The sequence below is a fragment of the Acomys minous genome (genome assembly GCF_964271855.1).
Source record: "Acomys minous genome assembly, chromosome: 2".
Taxonomy (NCBI): domain Eukaryota; kingdom Metazoa; phylum Chordata; class Mammalia; order Rodentia; family Muridae; genus Acomys; species Acomys minous.
This window is the reverse complement of record NC_140484.1, coordinates 135,711,960-135,728,712: the sequence shown is the minus strand read 5'-3', so window position 1 is coordinate 135,728,712 and position 16,753 is coordinate 135,711,960. Positions and strand designations below refer to the sequence as shown.

Sequence of the window (16,753 nt, the reverse complement as noted above, 5' to 3'; positions counted from 1 at the left end):
ACTGTGCACAGTTCTGCAGCCTTCTTCCCCCAGTCACCACCAGTTCTCTCACCACACAGTTATATTACTTTTGTGACTTTGTTCCTTCATTTAAATAAAAGGTGGATAATGATAACTGTATTACTATTACCCGATGCAGATTAAATAGGATGGCATAGAAACTATTGCACATGGATGCAATTAAACGCATACAAATGGTAGGCTTCTAATTTCAAGCCCAACATGCAAGAGCTAACAAGTAATCCCGAGAAGGGAGTAGAAATCAAGGACACCAGTGAACTGAACCTTCGGCTATAAGGAATGCTGATTATCTATAGATGTTTCTTAAGGTGATTATTGTGTCAATTCACTTAGACCCCAGTTGGATCACAAGGCCTAGTTTAAAGTCATTTCAGTTCTTCCTCAAAGCTGAGAAATAATCATATGAGAATATGCACGGGAAAAAGCCTGAACAATATTTCCAAAGGATCTAATGCCTACAGAGAGCTGCTCAGAGGATTCTCTAGAATTATAGATCATGAACTTTTTCTATCTATTTTCTCTACACTGTCACTCTCTGCTGTTGTATTTTGGAATTAAGTCATTGGTCCCATTGTCAGTCCTCTGCTACTCTATTCATCTGCTAAGTGCAAACATCTATGATTCTTGTCTACTTGAGCAACATATACAAAAGGTAAAGTTACAATCTACACATCCTAAGACAAAGAGAACTAGATGTAATGAATGTGGATACTTCTTGAAATTTTCCCCTGTAGTGGGTTAAACTGCTTTCTCTGTGCCTTTGTTGGAAAATATCATGAAAGAGATGAGTTCTATATTGGAAATTTATATAGGGACAATGGAAAATGAAAAGAGAATAAGTAAAAAAAAAATGTTTTGCTGAAGGAGGAGCCAAGAAGAAAGAATGCCTCCATATCTATAGTGTATTATCATAAACTCAGTGTACAGTTACTACTGACCCTCCCATGTCCTGGCTCCACCCATTAGAACCACAGGTCAAGCTGACCAATGGCTTCAACGTATCGTGCAGAACAAAGGCCCAGAACATCTTCTGTGAAGGATAAAAGGCCACCATTTCTAGCTGCAGCATGTACTTGCTTCTGACACTCCTGTGATCACTAGCAAGCTCCCAGACCTGACATCATGGTGAACTTTACTGCTGAGGAAAAGACCGTCATCAATGGCCTATGGAGTAAGGTGAACGTTGAAGATGTTGGCGGTGAAGCCTTGGGAAGGTAAGAATTGGTTGTTGATTTAGCTGGGAGAACGGTAAATAGTATCTTGGACAACTAGGCAGGATAGTCAAGAATTCAGAGGATCCCTAATTTTTCCACTTACTTTTCTCCATTTCTCAGGCTTCTTGTTGTGTACCCATGGACCCAGAGATTCTTTGACAGCTTTGGGAACTTGTCCTCTCCCTCTGCCATAATGGGCAACCCGAGGGTCAAAGCCCATGGCAAGAAGGTGCTGACTTCTCTTGGAGAAGCCATTAAGAACCTAGACAACCTGAAGTCTGCCTTGGCAAAGCTCAGTGAGCTGCACTGTGACAAGCTACATGTGGACCCTGAGAACTTCAAGGTGAGTCCAGGGCAAGCTCAGAAATTTATTTTGTATTTGTCTTGGGGACAAAGGTGGAAGTTGAGCATATGAGTGATGGTGATGACAACATAGATCTCAAAATACTCTGGTCTAGGCAGGATGACAGTGAAGGACTCTAAGAAGCCTAAATTAGTTTGCAGGTATTTACAAAAATTTGTCATGATAGAGTTTTTTTGTACTTATCATGGAGAGTAATATGAAAGAATAGCAGACCTGTGCAAGAAGGAATAGAATCTGGAGAAGATAAGTATCTTACCTTCCCACAGGTCATAATGGTTGATGTTAAAGAAAATATTTGAGAGACAATTTGACGATGTAATTTCTCTACTAGCATTATAAAAATGTATTTAATTCCCCAGTGAATATCACGACAAATAGAGGCTTGTTTCTATATTGGTGACAGTTCTGAAACACCACCAAGAGCAGTTATAGCACAGAAATTATGTATCTAAAGATATTACACAATTGGTGAATGAGGAAAGTAACAAGGAAGGGAAATAAATGTGATGGGAAGACGAGCTGTGAGAATTCAGGCAGGGCAGTGGTGAGTGGGCAGTCAGAGGTATGATGGAGGTATTGGACCTATGCTCATCAGAGATGACCGAGTAAGAACTGTTGTTGAATGTGTTAAGCAATATAGGTTCAAAACATTTCTTTGTTTTTTATGCCTATTATTTTCTGATTCTTCATTTAACGTACCAATCTATTTCTTTTGCCCTTTAACAGCTCTTGGGTAACGTGTTGGTGATTGTTCTGGCTAGTCACTTTGGCAAGGAATTCACACCTGAGGTGCAGGCTGCTTGCCAGAAGCTGGTGGCGGGAGTGGCCACTGCTCTGTCCCACAAGTACCACTGAGCCCTCTCTCTAGCTGTCCAGAAATCTTGTGTGTCCCCACTGCCCTCTTTCTGCACATGAGTACTTGAATGATCCTTAAAAGCACAAAATGTTTAATAAAAATCATTCTTCCCAGTAATCAAAAAAGTCATTTTGTCTTGTCTGTTCTTTACTTTTATGCTAATGGAAAAACATTTGATGTGCTTGTGGGATAGGAGAAGCACAGGAAAACACGTGAGTTTACCTGAAATCATAAGGGACTCCAGAGAGGAAAGTAGATGCCATGGGAGGCTTCCACTGACCCAGGGAGAGTCTAAAGGTGGGGAAAATTGTCAAAAAGGAGAAGAGAGTTAATTTAGTAGAGAAAGAACCATGTATAGAACATATAAAAACTTACTGTAAAGGGTGGAAAAAAAGGGCTATAAGTGATATTTCATAGCAGGTTGTGACATCTGTTTCCATTAAGAAAAGTCTTTAACCCAAGACCCAAGACAGAATTAATATTTTAAGATATTTAATGAACATTCTCTTCTAAAAAGGATTTATTGGGTAATCAATTTGTCTACTTTTCCCCGGGGAAGACGATTGCTTTAGCTCTCAGCATCCCTTAGTTGCCTGCAAGTCTGAGGTCTCATGGGCTTTCCCCATCCACGCTAATACGTCTCACAGTAAACTCTCTGATCCTCTGGCTCTTACAATCTTTGACTGCTCTTCTGAAGTGTTCCCTGAGTCTTAGTGGGAATGTTTGTATGCATATTCACTGGAACTGGGCTCCACAGCTCTACAGTTTGATTGGTTGTGGATTTCTGTAGTGGTCTCCATCTACAGCAAACGGTGTTCTGAACGGGAGGAGAAGACAACAATAGCATATTCATACATGTATGCAATGACAATACATGGTGAAAGAGGACAGACATATGAAAGGAGCAAGCAGGACATACAGGAGGGTTTGGAGGGAGGAAACGGAAGGGAGATGTGCTGTAGGTATATTAAAATGACAAAACAGTTCTTAAAAGATTGATTATTTTAAATTTTAGCACTCTGTGTGTATGTGTGTATTTGTGTTTGTGTATGTGAAAAGAGATGCTCCTGGGTGCCTGAGCTAGTTTCTCCCCTAGACCTATAGTTCAGGTGGTAATTTGGTAGTATTGGCAGATCTGCATACATTACTGCCCTCTCACAAACGGCTTATGTTAAAGATAGTGTTGTTGGTTTTCTCTCCGACTGTATTTTCTATACAGACATACCAATAAAAATTCTTCCCACCACTATATAGAAAGAGAAAAAAAAAAACCTGTTAGAGCTGTTAGTAGAAAGTCAAAACTAGGAATGATATTCCTAGTTTGTAATTCTGTCCCAGCTGGGGCAGTGCAGGTAGATTGGATGGAAATATTCCTGCCACTTTAAGTTATTCTAAAAACACACAAAAAGCAAATCCAGAATCCAGTTTCAGCAAACTGAAAGATCAGTCACTTAGCATTCTTAGGACTTAACTTGCCAACAGAAGAGGGAGGCTGAGATCACACCCTGCATTACCAGGAGCTACACTTTTCCAGTGGGAACGCTCCTGGTTTAGTGATTGACGATATAATACGTTTACAGGGTGGAAAATGGTATATTTACACGAAGAAGATTGCTCTATTTTGAAGTATGATGGAAGCAAATTCAGAGACATGCTGTACTACACCACCATAATCCATTCCTACACAGAAACTGAAATGTAATGAAAACTGCTTTTCTAGGTCTGGTGGGACTAGGAAGATCATGGCCTAAAACTACAGAAAATTCATCCAACGGCTTGCACACTACTTCTTTGTTATACAGGGCTAATGAGTAAGACACATACTTCTGTCACTCTGGTCCTCATTCCCATGCCTCAAAAGAGCCTCATATCATACTCTCTGAGATGTTCTCATGTTGGCCTCTGCTTCAGCTCTAATCTAGTGGCCCTTCTCAGTCTAGAGGCAAAAAAGGAGAGAGTGTGAAAGACATCCTTGCAAGCCTCCTGCTGGGACCAAGCAAAAACAAAGAAAGAAAGAAAAACAGTAAATGCTATGAAAACTGCAATAGGATGGTCTCCCTCCAAGAGTCAGGGGCCTACTGGACACTATCTTAGAGGGAATGCTATCTACACCTTACCCCACTAGACCCCACCCCTGTCTTGCCCAGCCCCTCTTGACCAATAGCCTCAGAGTCCTTGTGAGGGGGGAAGGGGTGCAAGGTCCAGGGTGAAGGATAAAAGGCCAGGCCAGGCCTCCCAGCCCTTGAGCACACTTGCTTCTGCACACCTGAGCTGATCTCCGAGCCTCTAGACCTCACACCATGGTTCACTTCACAGCTGAGGAGAAGGCAGCTATCACAAGCATTTGGAGTAAAGTGGACTTAGAGAAGGCCGGAGGGGAAACCCTGGGAAGGTAGGATCTGAGACCCAGACTGGGGAAGAATGGAGGGAAACTGCATGGCAGAATTCTCCGGGCTTTCTACAGGGGTTTGTGACCAATTCTGATTTTTTTTAACTGCTAATGTCTTGTGTCTTAGGCTCCTGATTGTCTACCCATGGACTCAGAGGTTCTTTGACAAGTTTGGAAACCTCTCTTCTGCTCAAGCCATCATGGGCAACCCCAGGATCAGAGCCCACGGCAAGAAAGTGCTAACGTCCCTGGGCTTGGCCGTTAAGAACATGGACAACCTCAAGGAGGCCTTTGCTCCTCTGAGTGAGCTGCACTGTGACAAGCTTCATGTGGACCCTGAGAATTTCAAGGTTAGTTCTGTCTTCAATGTACATTTGAAAGTTAATGTAAGTTAATACCTTGTTTGGCTATTCTAGCCAACATCTTAAGATATGCAGGCCCAGATCTTGTGTTAGTTAATTGCTAGAAACTTCTCCAATAAATTTTCTCTTGTCCAAGTTTTCAGACACATTTGGTATCTCAGAATGTAACTTAGTTGGTGGAGGCATGAGACGGGATCACTACGAAAAGACAAAAAGGAACAGATTTTTTATAATTGCTATAGAATCCTCTCCACATTATAATATTCTATTATTCTTATTCTTATTCTAGAAATTAGCACATACATTTAAGTAGAAATAACATTTGAAGTTGACATTTTGTTCTAGAAAAGGAGAAATACCTTAGTTATGTGGATTCTAATGGTTGATACCTCAGGAAATATGAGAGAAAACTGGAAAAAAATTCTATTTGATAAACTTTATAAAAAACGTTATAATATTAATGAGCAGTATCATAAGTAGTGTCTGCTTCCTTCATTGTTGGAGACTTAAACTCCAGTAAGCATGCCATTGCAATTTATTAGATCCGGGCTATTTGTTAATTAAAAAAAGAAGCAAGAGACAAAAATGGCAGTAGCAGAAGCAGGCAGGAGAGCACTTAATGGGAGCAAGGAGGGCATTTGAACAATAAAATCGAACCAACTCCTCATTAGTGTACACAGGTAGTTTGGGATTGGAATCTTCATGGAAGAGAATTTTAAAATACTATTATTCATGTAAATTCTTTTTGGTATCTGCCTTTCTCATATTTTGTATCTTTCTGTGTTTCCTTCCACAGCTCCTGGGTAACGTGCTGTTGATTGTTCTCTCCTCTTACTTCGGCAAGGAATTCACAGCGGAGGTGCAGGCTGCCTGGCAGAAGCTGGTGGCTGGGGTAGCCAATGCTCTGTCCCACAAGTACCACTGACCTCCTTCCCTGATGGCTAGCTTTCTGTGTCCCCCCAGCCACATCCTACCCAAGGTCACTCACTGTGCTGGCATGTGAAAGCAGAGCTTCTGGTTAATAAAGTTCATTCTCTTCAGTAATCCAAGAGTCATATCTTGTCATGTCTGTTTCTTTTCTGGTAGAGAAATAAGACTGAGGGGTTCATGGTTGGGTGGAGACACAGAAGGACACCTGAGTTTCTTCGAAAACTTCAGGAGAAGAAGGAAGATGTTATGAGATTTCTCGAGGGCATCAGGGAGGATAAAAAGTCGGGGAATATTCTCATGTAGAGAAGCAAAGGGATAATTCACTGCAAAGAGGAACTGTAAGGCTTTTGCTAAAACTTAGTGTAGAGGGCGAAGAGAAGCAGGGCAAGTGATAAGCTGCAGATTGTGATCTGTGTCACTTAATTAATATAAAGCTTTAGGAAGGGTGAAGTTGAGATAATTACCTTACTGTACTTGGGATTTTATTTTTAAAAAAGATGTATTTTTATTTTTAATCAAGGGTCTCTGTGTGTGCTTGTGTTTGTGTTTGTGCATGCAAGTGCAGGTGTCTATAGAGGTCAGAAGCTTCAGCTCGCACTGGACCTGGAGTTTCAGGTGGGGTGGGCTGCCTGCCATGGGCACTGAGAACTGAACTCAGGGCCTTCGAGAGCAGCGTTTGCTCCTAAGCCTTGAGTCATCATCTCTCCAACTCTAAATGCACATTTCCAGCAGATGCTTTATCAGTTATTCCCTGAGGCTGAATGTAGGAAGAGAGACAAGTTGATAGATACCAGTAAACCTTTCAGAAAAGGTTTCAATAAAACCACTATAGCAGGGCGGTTTTTTTTTTAAGGCGTTCATTGTCTCGATGAGGAGTAAAAGCTAAGAGATGCATCCGTATAATTTTCTGCATGACAATAGTAGCAATGCGATGATGACGGAGGAAGAATGTAAGTGGAACCTTCTCATATTAGGTGGAGATGACATGGAAAGTCTACATGAATGCGAAAAATTCCTGTGATCTAAAGTCAGTGAACTAGATCTTGATTTGTAAAGAATTGGAGATGTTGGAGCGGTAAAGCACTGGGAAAACTAAGCAATAGGAACCCTGATTATAAAATTTTCAGTGTTAATACTTTATTAGGTAGTGAACAATAACACCCACCTGGGGACACCTGCTCATCACTCCACTACTTGAAAAGCTAAGCAAAGTGTCACAGTGTTGAGGATTGCCTGAGCTACAGAGTGAGTTCAAGGCCAACCTAAGAACAAGCTGCCTCTGAATGAATAATAAAAACCTGGTCTGAGAATGTTGCTGGCCTAACATTTGGAATACCAGAAATTCAATTTCCAGTACCACTAAACTAAAAACATCCAGTGAATTGATTAGTAAATAATAAGCAATCTCAGGAAAACTGACTCAGTAAATGGGATTATTGAGAAAAATGTTCCTCTTATGAGTCCAAAATTAATTTAAATGCTTAGGAACCAAATGTCACAGTGATATAAAAGTTTAAAATGAAAAGGTAAAATAAGGTATGCAACCAGTGGTAATGACCAAAAGTGGAGGCAGGAGACATGGTGTTAGATTTACTAGAATATACGAGAAGAAAACAGGAGGCAGTGGGGGATGAAATCACCAATCCTGAGTGGATATAAGTACAAAAAGTGTACATGGACTTGTGGTACTCATGTAAGGGTATCACACTTGAGAGGGTTACAGTTTCTCAAAGACACTCAAGCTCCAAGCCAATCCCATGTCAAGACTTAGCGTCTTTAAATGGTAGAACTAGGAGACCCACAACATGGCTAACATAATATTTGCCCCAATCTTGACTCCATAGATTGGTCAGAGTATGACCAATTTAAAAAAAATTGTCTTTGTCCACTTTAAGGATGAGGGAACAATAAATCTTGTAGTTTCAGGCTATCAACAGCATTGATGTTTTTGGTCTTGCCAGCCTTCCAATCTAGCAATGAACAGGAAAAAACCCGTAGGCTACTCAAAGTGATTTTCACTGGTCCATCAATAGATGAGACAATGCCCACTTCTATCAATTTGCTTTTCTCCTTCTTACCATCACTAATATTTTGGCTGTAGTATCATTAGATGAAGGATGGTAAGTGCAGTGGTGGGGAAAAAAGTACATTCACCACCTGTTTGAGAGCTAGATATGCCTGTAACTAGTCCAGAGTAAAGAATAAAAAAACAACCAAGATAACTAAAAAATAATTCCTCATATATACACGCACATATTTACATATACAGATCAGGATGATAAAAGACTTGTTTCTCAATAAAACGTCATATTCTGTACCTTGGCACACCTTGGCAGTCTAGAATTTACTAGGCTTAGTGCACTGGCGTCAAATTCACAGAGATGTGGCTGCCTCCTTTTCCTGAGTGCTGAAATTAAAAGCATATGCCATTATGCAGCTGATGATAGCCAGTATAAATTTACAATAAAAATGAGTTGAGAGAAATAATAAATATCTAGAACAGTATTCAATCAGAAATGAGCAGTATGTCGAGATTATGTCATTACAGCCTCTCTTCTCTGCCATGGAAGATGAGTTCCTCGCTTTAGGTAGACAATGTGCAGGGCAGCAACCTACCCACCATGGTCCACTTTGTAATTTACGTGCTCAATGCACATGGGCACCATCAGCTTTAGTGTCACACAAGGGGTCATTTTCTCCCCTTCAGAACACTGGATTTGCTATTACAGTATTTTTTCTCCAGTATCTTTCTATGACAGGTTATTTCTAGTCATTCTGGACACAGAAAAGTTAATTCCTCCTCACAGAGAGAAAGTGATTCCCATACCACCTTGCCCTATCCTCATGAATCTCTTTTGTGGATCTTCTTCCTAGGAATAATATGTAGACTACCTTTTTAGTTTAGTTTACTTACTTATTTCTGTGTCTTCCATCTCCTAGTGAGTGAGCCTAGAGACGAGTTTTATTCCATCAATTATATACTATGAATCCCAGAGCTGGTAATAAACATGACATAGTTATGAAGCAAATAGCCATTGAGTGAATGTTTGATGTTATATGAACTAGCTGTCATAAAGAAACTCTCCGGATTCTGATTCAACAAGACGTGGGGAACATGGAGGGTGTATCGACAGACATGAACTAATTAAGAGAACTTTGTTGGAAATTGCCAGAGAAGTCTGAGTACAACAATAATTACAGATGATTCCCAAATGAGTATTTAGGCTTTTTGAACGATAGTGGTTTCTTTTCATTTTTTCAAATATGTAGAGTCTGCTCTGAGCAACTGAGACTTACTGGTTAAGGTATTTGGAAGCTTAGACTCAGGATTCTCAGGCATCCTCCAAGGTGAGACCATGGAAACAGAAGCTAAGGGTATATATATGTATATATCTGCTGAATCGCAAATGACTTCCACGTCAAAGAATGTAGTTGGTTCTTACTCACAAGGTGTGATCTTTACTGCCACACCAATACAAATTTTTATTAAACATTACCACAAAAATCTATAACACTGTAAAAGCTTTCAGCAGAATGAAGTTTCTTATCTGTAATTCTGTCTTAGCTGTGACAATGTATGTGGACTATTACTGGGTGGAAATATTCCCCGATACTTCAGCGTTACTTTACAAACACATTAAATGTGAAAACAGAAGAAATACGAAATATGGAAGATAAGTTATTGAGCATTCTCAGGATTCAACCAGTCATGAGGCTAAACACACACTCTTTCTACCAGGCAGCTACGCTTATCCAGTGGGGCTGCCAATTGCATGGTTAATTACACAGTGTATTCACATGGTGGAAATGCTACCTTTACACACAGGAGATTGCTCTATTTTGAAGTATGATGGAAGCAAATTTAGAGACATGCTGTACTACACCACCATAATCCATGCCTACTCAGAAACTGAAATGTAATGAAAACTGCTTTTCCAGGTCTGGTGGGACTAGGAGGATCATAGCCTAAAACTACAGAAAATTCATCCAATGGCTTGCACACTACTTCTTTGTTATACAGGGCTAATGAGTAAGACACATACTTCTGTCACTCTGGTCCTGAGTCCTATGCCTCAAAAGAGTCTCATATCATACTCTCTGAGGTGTTCTCATGTTGGCCTCTGCTTCAGCTCTAATCTACTGGCTCTTCTCAGTCTAAAGGCAAAAAGGAGAGAGTGTGAAAGACATCCTTGCAAGCCTCCTGCTGGGACCAAGCAAAAACAAAGAAAGAAAGAAAAAGAGTAAATGCTATGAAAACTGCAATAGGATGGTCTCCCTCCAAGAGTCAGGGGCCTACTGGACACTATCTTAGAGGGAATGCTATCTACACCTTACCCCACTGGACGCCACCCATGTCTTGCCCAGCCCCTCTTGACCAATAGCCTCAGAGTCCTTGTGAGGGGGGAAGGGGTGCAAGGTCCAGGGTGAAGGATAAAAGGCCAGGCCAGGCCTCCCAGCCCTTGAGCACACTTGCTTCTGCACACCTGAGCTCATCTCCGAGCCTCTAGACCTCACACCATGGTTCACTTCACAGCTGAGGAGAAGGCAGCTATCACAAGCATTTGGAATAAAGTGGACTTAGAGAAGGCTGGAGGAGAAACCCTGGGAAGGTAGGATCTGAGACCCAGACTGGGGAAGAATGGAGGGAAACTGTGTGTGATAGAGTTCTCCAGGCTTGTGATCGATTCTGATTTTTTAACTGCTAATGTCTTGTGTTCTAGGCTCCTGATTGTCTACCCATGGACTCAGAGGTTCTTTGACAAGTTTGGAAACCTCTCTTCTGCTCAAGCCATCATGGGCAACCCCAGGATCAGAGCCCACGGCAAGAAAGTGCTAACGTCCCTGGGCTTGGCCGTTAAGAACATGGACAACCTCAAGGAGGCCTTTGCTCCTCTGAGTGAGCTGCACTGTGACAAGCTTCATGTGGACCCTGAGAACTTCAAGGTCAGTTCTGTCTTCAATGTAAATTTGAAAGTTAATGAAAGTTAATACCTTGTTTGGCTATTCCAGCAAACATCTTAAGATATGTGGGTCCAGATCTCGTGTTAGTTAATTGCTAGAAACTTCTCCAATAAATTTTCTCTTGTCCAAGTTTTCAGACACATTTGGTGTCTCAGAATGTAACTTAGTTGGTGGAGGCATGAGACGGGATCACTATGAAAAGACAAAAAGGAGCAGACTTTTATAATTGCTATAGAATCCTCTCCACATTATAATATTTTATTATTCTTATTCTTATTCTAGAAATTAGCACATACATTTAAGTAGAAATAACATTTGAAGTTGACATTTTGTTCTAGAAAAGGAGAAATACCTTAGTTATGTGGATTCTAATGGTTGATACCTCAGGAAATATGAGAGAAAATTGGAAAAAAATTTCTATTTGATAAACTTTATAAAAAATTTTATAATATTAATGAGCAGTATCATAAGTAGTGTCTGCTTCCTTCATTGTTGGAGACTTAAACTCCAGTAAGCATGTCATTGCAATTATTAGATCCGGGCTATTTGTGAATGAGAAAAGGAGCAAGAGACAAAAATGGCAGTAGCAGAAGCAGGCAGGAGAGCACTTAATGGGAGCAAGGAGGGGATTTGAACAATAAAATCGAACCAACTCCTCATTAGTGTACACAGATTGTTTGGGATTGGAATCTTTATAGAAGAGAATTTTAAAATACTGTTATTCATGTAAATTCTTTTTGGTATCTGCTTTTCTCATATTTTGTATCTTTCTGTGTTTCCTTCCACAGCTCCTGGGTAACGTGCTGTTGATTGTTCTCTCCTCTTACTTCGGCAAGGAATTCACAGCAGAGGTGCAGGCTGCCTGGCAGAAGCTGGTGGCTGGGGTAGCCAATGCTCTGTCCTACAAGTACCACTGACCTCCTTCCCTGATGGCTAGCTTTCTGTGTCCCCCCCCCAGCCACATCCTACCCAAGGCCACTCACTGTGCTGGCATGTGAAAGCAGAGCTTCTGGTTAATAAAGTTCATTCTCTTCAGTAATCCAAGAGTCATATCTTGTCATGTCTGTTTCTTTTCTGGTAGAGAAAGAAGACTGAAGGGTTCATGGTTGGGTGGAGACACAGAAGGACACCTGAGTTTCTTTGAAAACTTCAGGAGAAGAAGGAAGATGTTATGGGATTGTTCAAGGGCATCAGGGAGGATAAAAAGTTGGGGAATATTCTCATGTAGAGAAGCAAAGGGATAATTCACTGCAAAGAGGAACTGTAAGGCTTTTGCTAAAACTTAGTGTAGAGGGCGAAGAGAAGCAGGGCAAGTGATAACCTGCAGATTGTGATCTGTGTCACTTAATTAATATAAAGCTTTAGGAAGGGGGAAGTTGAGATAATTACCTTACTGTACTTGGGATTTCATTTTTAAAAAAGATGTATTTTTATTTTTAATCAAGGGTCTCTGTGTGTGCTTGTGCTTGTGTTTGTGCATGCAAGTGCAGGTATCTATAGAGGTCAGAAGCTTCAGCTCGCACTGGAACCGGAGTTTCAGGTTGGGGTGGGCTGCCTGCCATGGGCACTGAGAACTGAACTCAGGGCCTTTGAGAGCAGCGTTTGCTCTTAAGCCTTGAGTCATCATCTCTCCAACTCTAAATGCACATTTCCAGCAGATGCTTTATCAGTTATTCCCTGAGGCTGAATGTAGGAAGAGAGACAAGTTGATAGATACCAGTAAACCTTTCAGAAAAGGTTTCAATAAAACCACTATAGCAGGGCGGTTTTTTTTTTGAAGGCGTTCATTGTCTCAATGAGGAGTAAAAGCTAAGAGATGCATCCGTATACTTTTCTGCAGGACAGTAGGAGCAATGCGATGATGACAGAGGAAGAATGTAAGTGGAACCTTCTCATATTAGGTGGAGATGACATGGAAAGTCTACATGAATGCGAAAAATTCCTGTGATCTAAAGTCAGTGAACTAGATCTTGATTTGTAAAGAACTGGAGATGTTGGAGGGGTAAAACACTGGGAAAACTAGACAATAGGAACCCTGATTATGAAATTTTCAGTGTTAATACTTTATTAGGTAGTGAACAATAACACCCACCTGGGGACACCTGCTCATCACTCCACTACTTGAAAAGCTAAGCAAAGTGTCACAGTGTTGAGGATTGCCTGAGCTACAGAGTGAGTTCAAGGCCAACCTAAGAACAAGCTGCCTCTGAATGAATAATAAAAACCTGGTCTGAGAATGCTGCTGGCCTAACATGTGGAATATCAGAAATTCAATTTCCAGTACCACTAAACTAAAAACATCCAGTGAATTGATTAGTAAATAATAAGCAATCTCAGGAAAACTGACTCAGTAAATGGGATTATTGAGAAAAATGTTCCTCTTATGAGTCCAAAATTAATTTAAATGCTTAGGAACCAAATGTCACAGTGATATAAAAGTTTAAAATGAAAAGGTAAAATAAGGCATGCAACCAGTGGTAATGACCAAAAGTGGAGGCAGGAGACATGGTGTTAGATTTACTAGAATATACGAGAAGAAAACAGGAGGCAGTGGGGGATGAATCACAAATCCTGAGTGGATATAAGTACAAAAAGTGTACATGGACTTGTGGTACTCATGTAAGGGTATCGCACTTGAGAGAGTTACAGTTTCTCAAAGACATTCAAGCTCCAAGCCAATCCCATGTCAAGGCTTAGCGTCTTTAAATGGTAGAACTAGGAGACCCACAACATGGCTAACATAATATTTGCCCCACTCTTGACTCCATAGATTGGTCAGAGTATGACCAATTTAAAAAAAATTGTCTTTGTCCACTTTAAGGATGAGGGAACAATAAATCTTGTAGTTTCAGGCTATCAACAGCATTGATGTTTTTGGTCTTGCCAGCCTTCCAATCTAGCAATAAACATGAAAAAAACCGTTAGGCCTTGTATATGCTACTCAAAGTGATTTTCACTGGTCCATCAATAGATGAGACAATGCCCACTTCTATCAATTTGCTTTTCTCCTTCTTACCATCACTAATATTTTGGCTGTAGATATCATTAGATGAAGGATGGTAAGTGCAGTGGTGGGGAAAAAAGTACATTCACCACCTGTTTGAGAGCTAGATATGCCTGTAACTAGTCCAGAGTAAAGAATAAAACCCAAGATAACTAAAAAATAATTCTTCATATATACACACAGATATTTACATGTCCAGATCAGGATAAAAGACTTTGTTCTTTTATTTCCAAGACAAGGCCACACCAATGTGTATATGTTTCTTTTTCCCCACATTTTCCCTAGCATTTGTAGTCATTGCTTCTCTGTATGATCACCATTCTGACTGAGATTTCTAACCAGTTTCTGCTTGGTTTTCCTTGATGGCTGAGGCTGTGAAACTAACTCCACTGCTCTCTCCTAACCAACAAATCTAAACGTCATGTATATTTTCCTGAAGACATAATCATTGAAAAATATAATGGCCTAATTCTCATTTAGTTTTTGTTGTTTTTGTTGTTGTTTTTTGTTGTTTTGCTTTTGTAAGTAGACATCTTGATTAAAACCATGTATTTCAGATTTGTTCTGACTGCTGAATCTATGGTGCTTTTGGATAAGAACCTAAAAGTGAATGGTACTGTTTCCTCAGGAATAGTTGTGGTTGTGGTATAAGCTTATTTATAGTTCTGTTCAAAAGCTTATTATAATGACTTTGTAAGTTTATATGTGTAATGTGCTACCTTATAATTTAATCAATTAGAAAATGATAACTACATTTTTGAAATGGAAGTATCAATTTTTCATGGAGGTATGTGTTTAGCATAGATAGTAATTTTTATTGCCATTTCAAAGAGATATAAAATACTAAATGAAGAGGATCCAGTATGGCAGAGCCTATCATGCACCAGGTCTGATAAGCAGGACTGAGGCAAGGGGACCGAACTGGGAACTACAGAGCACCAGAGCTGCAGTGCTCTAGGTGAGTGGGGTCCACACTGTGTGGATCACAGCGATATCTGACACTGGACCATCCAGCTGGTCCATGGAGCAGTCCCTGTGTCCCTGCGGGCAGGTTCCCAGGCCCCAAAGTCTGGAGGAGTACCTGACTTTGAGCTGCATCTCCCCTTTACATCAGACTCTCTGTGACTCAGACTGACTGTGGACAGCAGAGCACCAATGTCTGGGTCGGCTAGCCTAGCAGAGACCTATGGTGTGGAGCATGGGTATATTTGACCTCAGGCCACTCCACCACTTCAAGAAAGGCCCCAGAGCCCAGGTGGGTGCAGGCACTTTCTCCAAAACCCAAACACGGCCACCATGCTGCACTATCACTCTGTCTCCAGCTGAACTACGGGCTGCAGAGCACCAGCTTATGGGCCTGCTAGCCCAGGGGAGATCTCAGGGTGCAGAGCACCAGTGGGTCTGACCTCCAGTGATCCAGCCAATCCATGGAAGGCTCCAGAGCCCAGGTGAGCATGTACAGGCTCACCAAAGCCTAGTCTCCGACTATTTATTTTTCCTCTGTTTCTTGGCTTTTCCTCAACAACTAGCTCCTCTAGCTAAATTTTCAATAAAATGGTTGGTTTTCCTTAACCAACTGATCACCACATGCTCAATTCTCCCTACTGTGGATTCACCTCACTTCTCTCCTGGAGCTGGTCTTGGGGAGCAGCACACACACCTTCAGTAAAGTGGCTGGATACAAAATATACTCCCTCAAATCAGTAGCCCTCCTGTACATAAGACAAATGGGATGAGTAATAAATTATGTAAACTTGATAGGCTGTGGTCTTATGATGAGTGAGGATGCCCCCTTCTGTCATAGGTCTAGGGAAAGGGAAGAAGGAAGAAGAGGGAAAGAGAGTGGGAACAGAAAGATACAATTTAGGGGATAATAACCTGAATAAATTATCATAATAATACTAAAAGAAATCATGATTACACAATGGAATGCTACTCAGCTATTAAAAACAAGGAAGCTCTGAAACTGATGCCAAACAAACAGAACTAGAAAGGTTCACCCCGAGCGAGGTAATCCAGACCCAGAAAGACACACATAGTATGTATTCACTTATAAACAGATATTAGCCATATGTTACAGGATACCTATACTACTAATCACGGATGTAAAGATGCTAACTAAGTAGAGGGCACAAGGGAGGCCATCCTTGACTATCATTCAGATGGGGAAATAGAATAGACAGTGAAAGAAGGAAGTGAGCAAGAGAGGATGCAGAGAGGGAAAAACGGGGGATCAGATGTGGGGAAAGTTAGGTCTCTGAAACAAGCTGGAGACTTGCAACAGGGTAGGCTGCCTGGAGGATATGGGGTCATGTCAAGTTGAGCCTCCTAGTAGCAGGGGAGACAAGACTTGAGAAGGCCACTTTCTATCCAGGCAAAACTTATAGTTGTGGGAGGAGAACACCAATCCACTTAAAAAATCTTTGAACCAAAATTTACTCTACTTACAAGATATACAGAGATAAAGAGAGAGACTGAGGGTATGATTAACCAATCTGATACTCATGCCATGGGCAAGAGCCAGCCTCTGCCACTATTAATGAAATTCTGCTGTTTTTCCAGACAATAGCCAAACTCACCTGTTCTCTGAAGAGTGGGACAAGAAGATAGAAAGACCAGGAAGGGGCAAGAATGCTAGAAGAAGAACAACA

At 40.9% G+C, this 16,753-nt stretch overlaps 3 protein-coding genes across 3 annotated transcripts; all 3 read left to right on the top strand.

Annotated features, from left to right (window-relative positions):
- Window positions 1-1,143: 1,143 nt before the first annotated feature.
- Window positions 1,144-2,454, top strand: HBE1 (hemoglobin subunit epsilon 1; the record flags this gene model as incomplete). The annotated part of the gene is made up of 3 exons (XM_084753704.1): window positions 1,144-1,235; window positions 1,356-1,578; window positions 2,326-2,454. The coding sequence occupies 3 exons, from the start codon at window positions 1,144-1,146 to the stop codon at window positions 2,452-2,454; spliced, it is 444 nt and encodes a 147-aa protein (XP_084609830.1).
- A 2,301-nt stretch (window positions 2,455-4,755) lies between these two features.
- On the top strand, window positions 4,756-6,219 carry LOC311581475 (hemoglobin subunit beta-H0; the record flags this gene model as incomplete). The annotated part of the gene is made up of 3 exons (XM_084753744.1): window positions 4,756-4,847; window positions 4,972-5,194; window positions 6,003-6,219. The coding sequence occupies 3 exons, from the start codon at window positions 4,756-4,758 to the stop codon at window positions 6,129-6,131; spliced, it is 444 nt and encodes a 147-aa protein (XP_084609870.1). The 3' UTR covers window positions 6,132-6,219.
- A 4,398-nt stretch (window positions 6,220-10,617) lies between these two features.
- On the top strand, window positions 10,618-12,015 carry LOC311581466 (hemoglobin subunit beta-H0-like; the record flags this gene model as incomplete). Its single annotated transcript, XM_084753732.1, has 3 exons — window positions 10,618-10,746; window positions 10,858-11,080; window positions 11,887-12,015. The coding sequence occupies exons 1-3, from the start codon at window positions 10,655-10,657 to the stop codon at window positions 12,013-12,015; spliced, it is 444 nt and encodes a 147-aa protein (XP_084609858.1). The 5' UTR covers window positions 10,618-10,654.
- Between the last annotated feature and the right edge of the window lie 4,738 nt (window positions 12,016-16,753).